A 12,327-nucleotide genomic window follows, 5' to 3' on the forward strand; every position below is an offset into this window, starting at 1 on the left:
CAGGGACCTGACACCTATGATACAGGGACCTGACTCCTATAATACAGGGACCTGACTCCTATGATACAGGGACCTGACTCCTATGATACAGGGACCAGTGTGTCTTCCTACGATGCAAATGTACATGTTACAGGAAATGCATACATTTACCATCGTAAAAAAAAAAAAAAAAATCAGCTCATATTTTTATAAGTAGATAATAAATTATTAAATTGACAAACCTTTAATACAAGATAACATTTCTTAGTAAAACATACCCATAGAAGTGAATGGAGAATAATACAGGAGTCGAAGAATCCTCACGAGATTAATAGCTGAACACACAGCTACCTCACCATAAAATCCTGAAGCAAAATACAAATACTTTTAATAAAAAATCTTCACATCCCACATCAAGTAAAAAGATAAAAGGTACAAACATTTACAATATATTTAGAAAGCATTGGGATAATACATATTAAAACACACAGTGACTTATTAACACTTTAGTGTAATACTCAGTGACTGTGGTCATGGAGATGTTATAGTTTATAAGTTATTTATTTTGTGAAGTGTGTTCAGATGTGCTCCGTACAGTACTATTGGATGCTAAACACAACTGGAAAAAGGAACTTTATTACACCTGCTATTGCAGAATATGGAAAGTCACACATTATGGGAACTGTGTGTACTAATAATGGGAAGACGCTTTGAAATCAGACACAGGTGATATTTTGATAAACTGAAGACCTACGAAATGTGCTTTTTAATCACTTAGATTGTATTGGTTGGTTCTGAACATAGAACATTCAAGAGAATTCAAGCTGACATTCAGCTCAGATGACCAAGGAACTGAAGCTGTCATAAATATGTCATGTGCCGTATAAAGGTAGTGAAAAATGTGCAACATGAATTTAATAGCATAAAATGTGCTCAAACAAAACTATTACATTAAAGAATAATAATAAGTGATGTATTAAAACTAGGGGTTTTTCGATTAATTAATTACAGGGAAAATAACAAAATAAACATTGTAACACATTTTAATCACACTTTTGCACCGTGAAATGTTTCTCAATGCACGAATTCCAGGCATACAGATTATATAGATACACAATGTGATAAGCATGATGGAAATGACTGAAGAGGCTACGCTGGTGGATGGGAAATTTAAATACAAGAACCTTCCAGATGGAAGTACAAACAAAAATAGTGTTATTTGCACTTTATGCAGGAAGGAGTTTGCTTATCACAGGAGCACTTCCACCCTTCGTTACCACCTCAACGCAAAACATGTTGGAGCTAGCGTGCATAATGGGAGCAGTTGAAGTCAATCAGTACTTCGGCATTTTTGGTCAGAATTTCCAGTGTTCTGAAACTGTTTGCTCTGTGTTGTCTGCACTCATCTATTGGTGTGTGTAGTAGATTGGTGGGAAAATAAACAAGATTTTAAAGTTTAAGCTTATGTTCATTGATTCATTCATCATCCAAGCTTAAATTAATATTTCTCATGTTAAATACTGAAATGTGATTAAAATGTGATTAGCTTCTAATGAATTTGATTAATTTTTTTTATCAAGTCCCACCCTTAATTAAAACACACAATATATATAGACAAGGACAAACAACCGTTAGGTGGAGAACTCACTAATGGGCACCACCCACCTGAGAGACATGAATGCAACAAAACAACACAAATACTGCCGCTGCAGACAGAGGCGGCCAGCAGGGGGCCTCCGTACTGTGACTGTCTAAAAATCTCTTTGGACATTCTGCACGACCCATTGTGTGCATGTTCTGGGGGGAAAGTTTTGTTGTATTTAATATTAGTATTTTATCCAGACAAGGTTCCATCAATAAAGCATTACTCAAACAACAGGTATTATATGGAAGTTATTCTTTGTCAATATTAAAATGAAAATGTAATATGCAAAATGGCTTAATCCTAAATTTGCATTTACATGTTCCACTCATACAAGCAACTTTAAGCTCAAAATTCAAATACAATAATTCTATTTACATTTGCAATTTGGTAGACGTCTATTCATATTATTTGTTCCTTTATTTAAATTAAAATGTATTTCCTGATTTGAATGATCAAGTTTTATGTGATCATGCAAAGGTTACATTGCATTTTAATTTGAATTTTGAGCTCAAAGTTGCTTGTATGAGTGGAACATGTAAATGCAAATGTAGTATTACATTGCCATTTTGTGTATTACATTTTCATTTTCATTCTGACAAAGAATAACTTCCATAGTATTATAGCTTCACGTGTTAATGTCATTCATTCAGAAAGGGATTCAAGAACAACAAATTGATTGAATGAACAGTTAAAAAATATTGTAGATTTAAAGACCAGAGCAAAATTACATAATTATTGTGACGCTGGGTGGCGGCAGACGGACGAGACACAGAGTCCTTATTCTCACAGACGTCACTTTTTATTTACACAGAGAGTTGCGCAATCTGTAACATAAACAACGACAAGCACAGGACACTGCGCGAGCGCACATTAAATAGACAAATCACATTAGCCCCACGTGATTACGAGACGATTCACAGGTGAGACTTATTGATCACATGACATAACCCGAACCACGAATATCCATTGACGCAGACAAAGCACGTGGACAACGTTGACACACGCCCAAAAGGGAGGGGCCGGGGTCCTCAACGTGACAGACGCCCCCTCCAAGGGCACTACCCGTCCCGGGGTGCCAACAGGACCGAGTGCCCCGAACCCACGACGATGGGCGGATCCGACGCGCTCAGTCCTGCGTCTGGGAGGTGACTGCCCTTGGCGAAGCGTCCATCACGAATCGCCTAGCACACCCTCCCTGGGAAGACGGGGGAAAAGACGTTAAACACATTAAACGGCACAGGAACAAACACACAAACAGGCACGCTTACACACATCGACACAAACGGGAAAAGGGGGTTTGGTACACATACGGGCAGACTCACGATTACAGGAACACACACACACGACATAGGCGCCAGGCTGCGCGCCAGGAGAAGGGTGAGTAGGGGAGATAGACCGGGAGCTACTGGTGCTGCAGGCGCTGCGGTGGGCGGTGTTCCTCCTGCCCCTGCTGCATACCCTCCACCGGGCGCAGCGCGGCTGGCGGACGTGCCCGGTGCAGCGCGGCTGGCGGACGTGCCCGGTGCAGCGCGGCTGGCGGACTCTCCCCCCAGTCGGTCGTATGGGCTGGCCATCTCGCCTCGCGACCGCCCTCCGGAGTCGACTGTGGGCGCGTCCGCTTCCATCGCCTCCGCCTCGCTGCCCCGGCTCCAACTCATGGGCTGCTCCGGGCTGCCACCCCGAGAGCAGTCCATGCTCTCTCCTCCGGTGCGATCGGCGGAAGAACTCCACCTCCCCCTCACAGTTCCCGCAGAACACTCAGAGGGGGGCGGACTGTCCTCTCCCTCCGTGTCTAGTTCGCTGTCCGTGCACTCAGAGACGCCTGAGTGCACGGACAGAGGACGATCGTCCACCTCAAGCTCCTCCTCTTCATAGTCAGAGGGGTATGCGGAGCGCTCCGACGGCGTGTAGTCCTCGTCGTCGTCCTCCTCCCCTTTCTCTCTGACGAAGAGGAACCCACGGGCGGAGGGAGGTAGTCCTCTTCCTCGGACTCCTCCTCCTCCTCTTCCCCGTAGTCTATAGTAGACGCGTCATCCAGCGAGGGGGGGTAGGCCTCCTCCTCTTCCCCACCGTAGTTTACGGTGGAGGCATCGCACAGCGAAGGAGGGTATGCCTCCTCCGCTTCGTCCTGCTCCTCCTCGGAGTCCCCCTCCCCAAACTCGTTCTCCGGGGTGGACTCGACAGCTCCGTAAACACCGGAGTCCACCCGCGGCGGTGAGCGGGCGCGAGATGGAGGGGAGTGTAGCTCCCTCCAAATTCTCACCGCGCCCTGGCGGAAGACCTCCGCCAGCTCGGGGTTACTCTCCTCTACCCTCCGGGCTGAGGCCAGCTGGAGGGTGCACACCGGGTCCTTCTCCAACTGTTCCTGCATTGGCGAGGTTACGCGGCACGGGGGAGAGGAGGAAGAGCGGTGGTGTCGCTTGCTGGAGCAAAGTGCCTTCTTTGGCCTGGTGGCGTAGCCTGGCATTTCGGTGTCTCTTGTCGGCTCGTCGTTCTGTGACGCTGGGCGGCGGCAGACGGACGAGACACAGAGACCTTATTCTCACAGACGTCACTTTTTATTTACACAGAGAGTTGCGCAATCTAGCGCACGAAGAACATATATTTAACACAGCAACGTGTAACATAGACAACGATGAGCACAGGACACTGCGCGAGCGCACATTAAATAGACAAATCACATTAGCCCCACGTGATTACGAGACGATTCACAGGTGAGACTTATTGATCACACGACATAACCCCAACCACGAATATCCATTGACGCAGACAAAGCACGTGGACAACGTTGACACACGCCCAAAAGGGAGGGGCCGGGGTCCTCAACGTGACAATTATTAAACATACTGTTCATATGCCTTTGAATTCTTAACAGGGAGTAGAGACAGAATGGGCCACCTATAGATACGTCCAAATGGTCATGGAGGTGGTGTTGCCATACTATATGACTCTGATATAAGTGTTTCTCATAGATCAGGCTTCAAGTTTAATTCTTTTTAAAATCTCATTCACACTGTGTCAAATTGATCATCAACCAACAAAGCGACACAGTCGTTTATGTTAATTACTATTTACCAGCCCCCTGGTTCATAATTTGTTTTTGCAGGGGTTTTCGGACTTCCTGTCTCATATAGTGTTATCAGCTGAACACTAGTTGGTGATTTTAACATCCACTTTGAAAATCTACTTGACTCTTTTAGCATAAACTTTCAAGCAATTCTTGATTCAATGGGTATCACTCAGAATGTGGTGGGTCCTACGCATAATTGTAGTCATACTTTAGACTTGGTCTTATCGTTTAGTATTGACATAGTCAATTTAGTAGTACTTCCTCAAAGTGAGGCTGTCTCTGACCACAGCCTTATAACGTACAAGTTGCATTTGAACAACAGTATTCATGGGCCGCCCTGCTACCAAATTAAACTAACTATAACATCTACTACCATAGCCATGCTCACTGATACTTTACTGGATCTGACAAACAGTGATCCACCTGGAGCTCTGGAAGGGCTAGAGCATTTTACCGAGCACGTCGAGACTTCTCTTCATAAAGCTTTAGACAAGGTTGCGCCATTGTGAAATAAGAGAGTCAGTGAGAGAAGAATGACGCCTTGGTACAACGAGCACTCACGTAGTCTCAAATGAGCTCTGCACAAATCCTGCAGGTGAAATGGTGAAATTCTAAGTTAGAAGTATACAGATTATCATGGGGAAACAGCCTTATTGGATATAAGAATGTCCTCCATACGGCAAAATCCTCATACATATCGGCTTTAATAGAACAACATAAAAACAATCCAAGACTCCTATTTAAAACTGTATCTAGCCTAATTAGGGCTAGAAAATTCGATCATATTAGTCCTACTCTCTCAGCATTACACTGGCTTCCAGTTAAATATCGAATTGATTTTAAAATTCTTCTGTTGACCTATAAGGCATTAAATGGTCTTGCTCCACAATGAACTCATTGTATACTATAACCCATCTCACCTTCTGTGCTCCCAAAATGCAGGATTTCTCTTAGTTGCAAAAATTAGTAAGACTACAGCCAGAGGCAGAGCTATCTTCATTAAAGCCCCTCAATTATGGAATAGACTTCCAGCTCCAATCCGAGATTCTGACACAGTTCCTATCTTTAAATCTAGACTTAAGACTCACCTGTTTAATTATTTACTTCAGTTTTATTCAGTTAATTTTCTACATGTTAAGGTGTGGAACTCGGGTGGCTCCAGTCATTAAGTCTTCGTGTAATCTGAGATGTTGATGTTGTCATCAAGCCATGTCATGTGATTACTCTAGTTGTGACAATGATTTGGGTGGAAAGCAGTGGTTCAGTGAGCCCTCATGACTGTGGTCACCTCCAGGTCCTCCCTTTAGTTATACTGCTATAGATAAGCCTGCCGGAGCCGCATGTCAATCACTGGTACGTGAGCTATGTGTGTTTGTTTAAATCGATGGTTGTCTAAATTGAGTTCACATACTCAACCTGTATTTTATATCTTGACTGCATGCTTCTACCAAAGACAATTCCATGCAAGCATCTAGGAGATGGTCTGGCTTCCCAGTGGATGTGCTGATGCTGGGGTTGGATGTGCCATTGCCGCAAGAGGACACGCTGATGCTAACTCCTACCTGAGGCTCACCATCTGCATTGAAGTGACTGTGACTACTCAGCCTCAAATTAGAACTATAACTATAGAACTATATTTGAACTATAAATACGGACTTCTGCTAGCGGCCCGCCCAATGGAGGATGGGTTCCCTTTTGAGTCTTGGACCTCCCAAAGGTTTCTTCCTACTCTGGAAGAAGGACCTTTTAGAGGAGAGCTTTAAGTAAAGGGTAAAACAAGTAAAGGGTTTGAGTAAAGGGTTTAAGACAATGCTGAGAAGAATGGTGGAAAGGACATCAGTTGCTACCAGGCCTCAGTCTGGCTGTGAGGTGAGGGATCTACCAGACACTTTTTATGGAAATGTATTTAGCTTCGTAAAACTAGCTGTTGGGGGACTTCTTATCCACACTGATCTTTTATTAACCTCTTAGTGAACATCTGGGTGTACTGACTGAATTGTTACTTGTAGTGGGCTCCCCAGCCCAAAGATGTGCTGTGATTAGCCAAGACTGAGATGAATGAGATCCAGCCTGGTTGAATCTTTCTGAGTACCTAGGAAGATTTCCTTGGTTCTGGTGAATGTGACTTTTGACTGATGTTAATGTAGTTTGTAAACACCTTGTTGGGAACCTTGTTGGGACCCAATGACAAATGATCAAAAAGTTAAAATAAAATAAAAAAACTAATCCAAAATATCAACCTCACTCCAATTTTGACTGGGCAGACGAATTAATAAGTGAGAAGGCACCCTACCTCTACACCTAAGTAATGTTCTGCTGTATATTATACAGACTATATTACTGTATATACCAGGGGTACTCAAATAGAAATGATGACGGGCCACATTTTATTTTTTTCAATCACTGAAGGGGCCGGTTACGGGGGGTGGCGAATGCATTTGGGCGTCTGCTACCTGTTTGTTGTTGCCATAAAGGCAATCCCCGGCATCGTCTTGAGATCGCGGTGCGCGATTTCAAAATAAGAGTGGATAGCGCGATTGAAAAAAAAGATTCCTAAAAAAAAAAACACTTTTCAAAACAGCTCGCAGGCCAGAAACCCACGGACCGCTATTTGAGTATGGGGGGTATATACTGTATATTATATGATGTATTACATATACAATTGTACATTTCTATTTATGAATCAGCACTACCGCACTTTCTGTAAATAATGTTTTTTTTTTATTGCACTTCTGGTTAGATGCCAACTACATTTCATCGGCGCGTACTTGTACTTGCACAGTGACAATAAAGTTGAATCTAATCTAATCTAATCTACCCCTACCTAACACCTAACTATATCTACCCCTACCTCTACACCTAACTATATCTACCACTACCTCTGCACCTAACTATATCTACCCCTACCTCTATACCTACACCTAAGTCTATATCTACCCTCTACACCTTTACCTAACTCTATATCTGCATCTAACTCTACAATTACAACATTATTTCTTATGACTGTAGATGGACACTACCAGGACACACAGGCTAATAAAAATAGCTGGAAACTCAAATGGCCAAAAATATTTGGTGAATTTGTGTAGCCCCCCATTTAATTTTGATGTCTAAGGTCATTCTTTTCTGTTATTTAACAGTTTAATATATTTCACCAGTAGAGGGCGCTCAGTACCATATTCACCATTAACTGACGCTCTGACCGACAGAAGTAGTTGGCCAGTCAGTAGCGAACGCACCCAGTTGTAACCTGCTGTTTTCTCTGTTGTGCAGGTAAGCTGGGTGATAGGCTAAATTATATAAAATATGAGATGATTCTTGTGCAGTGTAAATGGTGTAATCATGGTCCAAGGCAGTTGTGGTAACGGGTAAATGTCTGTAAGCTAATGCTAAAGGTATAATCGGACAGGCTAATGCTAGGTTAAAACTGATTAAGATGGTGGTTAAGGGCAAGGTAAACCGGGATAAAAGTTTAAAATGATACTGGTTTATACAGTAAACTACATTCTGGTGATTTAGTGAGTTCATGATAGTTCATGATGTGTTTAGACATAAAACTGTAAAAGTGCAGAGACATTAATGTAATTGATGATAATGCAAATTGTTCAAATAATACTACTTTATTATTTGAGTTTACAATACATGTCTTGTGTCACTGCTTTGACCGACAGAAGTAGTTGGCCAGTCAGTAGCGAACGCACTGAGTTGTAACCTGCTGTTTTCTCTGTTGTGCAGACAAAATAAATATGTTGCACCTGGGATGAGTTGGCCCATCATTTTCAGAAGTGTAACACATTACAACAGGTTTAGTAGGCACATAATATACTATATACTGAGTGTCTTAAGCATAATCAGTATCCATGTTAGATGCCAAAATGTAAATACTTACCTTCAGTCTGACCCCACAAGATGAATGCAATGAATATAACAATGTTTGGACAGAAGACAAGGATATACTGTAGTTTCATTACGCGGTTATCTAAAGAAGAGATGAAAAACAACAGAATTTCAGTGCCCTGCTCCATTATCAAAAGTCCATTATCAAAAACATCTCCAGCATTCAAATAAAGATCTCACTCACCTTCCTCTTCAACACACGGCCACGGCACACACATGAGCAGAAGGGACATTCCACACACACACACACACACACAGAGAAACAGGATCGCTATGTGCATGCTGGACAAACCTGAAGAGAAGAGATAATTGATGTATAATTTTTTTTGTAAAATTACCTTTTGCAAGTTATTTTTGTAAATTATCAGGGCAGAGTGGCAAAGAAAAAGCCATATCTGGCTAATAAAAGAAAAAGATTAATATGGGCAAACGAACACAGACATTGGACAGAGGAAGATTGGAAAAAAGTGTTATGGACAGATGAATCAAAGTTTGAGGTGTTTGGATCACACAGACGAACATTTGTGAGATGCAGAACAACTGAAAAGATGCTGGATGAGTGCCTGACACCATCTGTCAAACATGGTGGAGGTAATGTGATGGTCTGGGGTTGCTTTGGTGCTGGTAAAGTGGGAGATTTGAACAAGGTAAAAGGGATTTTGAATAAGGAAGGCTATTACTCCATTTTGCAACACCATGCCATACCCTGTGGACAGCGCTTGATTGGAGCCAATTTCATCCTGCAACAGGACAATGACCCAAAGCACACCTCCAAATTATGCACAAACTATTTAGAGAAGAAGCAGGCAACTGGTGTTTTATCGGTAATGGAGTGGCCAGCGCAGTCACCAGATCTCAACCCCATTGAGCTGTTGTGGGAGCAGCTTGACCGTATGGTACGAAAAAAGTGCCCATTAACCCAATCAAACTTGTGGGAGCGTCTTCTGGAAGCATGGGGTGACATTTCTCCAGATTACCTCAGCAAATTAACAGCTAGAATGCCAAAGGTCTGCAATGCTGTAATTGCTGCTAAGGGAGCATTCTTTGACGAAAGCAAAGTTTAAAGTAGAAAATTATTTCAAATTAAAAAAAAAACATTATTTCTACCTTGTCTATGTCTGGACTATATTTCTATTCATTTTGCAACTCATTTGGAAAATAAAAGTATTAGATTTCAGGGAAAACACAAAATTGTCTAGGTGACCCCAAACTTTTGAACGGTAGTGTATGTAACAGCAAATCTGAACAATATCCTCCACTCTGTGTAAGATTTTTAACAAGAGTTTTTACTAAATTGTTACATTTTGTGCTTTTGCACTTGCCCATTTGTCAAGATTACTTTCAAATTAAATAGACCGCGCCACATTGTTTTTAATTGAGATCACTGCTAACTGGGTCAAGCGATCATTGCTCATACTTGAACGAAGGTATGTTTTGATAAGCTTCAGCTTGCTAAAGGATCTCTCGGCAGATGCAACGGTCAGAGGCATGGTCAGGAATACTCTAAGGGCTACTGTCAAATTTGGAAACACCAAATCAAGATTCTCCTTTATGGGGAAATTTAACTTCTCTAGAGCATTGTAACCCTTCAATAGACGACTTGCTGAGTATATTTCTTGAATGATATCTCTTGAAACATCACAGGTAGTCAGGGCATATGTGGTCACTGATTCCCCCAGCTCAGCTTTTGTCATGTGCTCCATTTTAGTAATGAATTTAATAGTGGTGGGACTTTAACGCGTTAATTTCGATTAATTAATTACAGGAAAATTAACGCACTAAAAAAATTAACGCATTTTAACGCATTTAACGGACGAGACACTTTTGCACCGTGGAATGTTTCTCAGTGCGCGAGTTCCGGGCATACAGATTATGGACACACAATAAGATGATCATGATGGAGATGACTGAAGAGGCTACGCTGGTGGATGGGAAATTTAAATATAAGAAACTTTCAGATGGAAGTACAAACAAAAATAGTGTTATTTACACTTTATGTAGGAAGGAGTTCGCTTATCACAGGAGCACTTCCACCCTTCGTTACCACCTCAACGCAAAACATGTTGCGGCTAAAGCTGGGCGTACACTGTGCGATATTTTAAATCGTGTACTCAGCTCCAGCTCAAACTGTACGACTAAATCGCAGGGAGAGTCGGCTCCTGGAGCTGCTTCAACAGTGCGATACTCTCACGAGGAGCGATTTGAATTTCAAACATGTTTGATGTTCTTGCGACGCTGCGATTTCTGATCGGGAGTTGGTCTGAGGTGTGAATCGCTCCTCGTTTACCTGTGTAAACTATACGATGCACGACACGCGATTGAGCCGAAACGAGTGAAAAATTGGCTGAAAATGGGCCAAAAATCGCACAGTGTACGCCCAGCTTAACGCGCAGGTCAGTAATGATAACTTAGCTGCTAAATGTATTCCTAGTACGATAGGGTGACCAAATGTCCGTAATTCACATCCTGTGAGGAAACATCCTGGTTTTTAAATGACCTTCATTGGACCATTAAGACTGGATTAAACTTTCGCGAATGGCCGTAGCGCGCGACTCCGCACGCGTTTATACATGATGCGTCACATTATTTGTGTTGTCCGCTCTCTGTGGTCGAAGATAAATGCTTACAAGAAGCGCTGCGAATTGCGTCAACTGCTGCAAGTTACGAACTACCCTCCAGGGGTGAGTTTCCCAAAACGTTCTTAGCGCCAAGTACTTCTTAACCTCGTACGTAAGAACGAGGTGACGAAGTACTTGGCACTAAGAACGTTTTGGAAACTCACCCCAGAAAGACAATGTCGAAGAAAATCCAGCAGCTGTATGATGAGGAAATAATTAAAACAGGTTATTGTGAAGAGTGCCACAAATGTGGCTCTGACTGGGGATCACTGGACCTCTGTTAGCAACAAGAATGATCTTGGTGTGACAGCTCATATTATAGATGATGAATCTATAGATGATGAAGATCCAGTCATTTGCTTTGAGCATGCAGAAGACCACTTCTAGGCACTATGAAGATGCCTATGGCAGAGGCCTGGGAAATTAAAGAAAGTCTACCATCTAAAATGGTATTAAAAAACATCTTCTGATTTACTTCAATTCTTCCAATATCCTGAGCAAAACTCCCTAAATTAAACAACATTTTTGGTCAGAATTTCCAATGTTCTGAACTGTTTTCTGCACACTACACATATATTGGTCTTCGTAGTAGACTGGTGGAAAAATAAACAAGATGTTGAAGTTTATGATTATGTTCATTGATTCATTCATCATTCAAACTTAAAGTAATATTTCTCATGTTAAATACTGAAATGCGATTAAAATGCGATTAATTTCGATTGATTAATTAATTACAAAGCTTCCGATTAATTCGATTAATTTTTTTATCGCGTCCCACCCCTAGAATTTAAATTTCTCAGACACAAGCTGAAAATTAGAAAACCTCTCAGACAGCTCTTGCAGGATTGTGTCAACAATGATATTGAAAACCATGCACTTAAAGTACCTTTTGGGTTCCTTTTCATGATGACCAGTGCATGAATTCATCTGGGAGCCTCTTTTGCTTCCTAAAATATCTCTTTTTGAATTCTGGCGTAGCATCCATTTCACTGGCTATCCTGCATGCAATGTCAAGGGACTTCTGAAAGCCCTCTTCTCTATACTTGAGCAAAAATTCTTTCAGAGACTCAATTAACTTAATGGCTGTGTCCATTGACACATCTGCTGTTTGTAGTGTC

The 12,327-nt window shown here is 42.0% G+C and overlaps 1 protein-coding gene across 4 annotated transcripts in view; it reads right to left on the reverse strand.

Moving 5' to 3' along the window:
• LOC143510962 (uncharacterized) overlaps window positions 1–12,327 on the reverse strand; it is a 78,550-nt gene that overhangs the window by 57,314 nt on the left and 8,909 nt on the right. For all 4 annotated transcript variants that reach the window (XM_077000888.1, XM_077000887.1, XM_077000890.1 and 1 more), the window contains 3 exons: window positions 8,776–8,883; window positions 8,584–8,673; window positions 258–344 (listed from right to left, as the gene is read on the reverse strand). In XM_077000888.1, coding sequence (XP_076857003.1) covers window positions 258–344; window positions 8,584–8,673; window positions 8,776–8,883 — 285 coding nt within the window. The remainder of the gene's footprint in view (window positions 1–257; window positions 345–8,583; window positions 8,674–8,775; window positions 8,884–12,327) is intronic.

This window comes from Brachyhypopomus gauderio, chromosome 3, assembly GCF_052324685.1.
Source record: "Brachyhypopomus gauderio isolate BG-103 chromosome 3, BGAUD_0.2, whole genome shotgun sequence".
NCBI classification, from domain to species: Eukaryota; Metazoa; Chordata; class Actinopteri; order Gymnotiformes; family Hypopomidae; genus Brachyhypopomus; species Brachyhypopomus gauderio.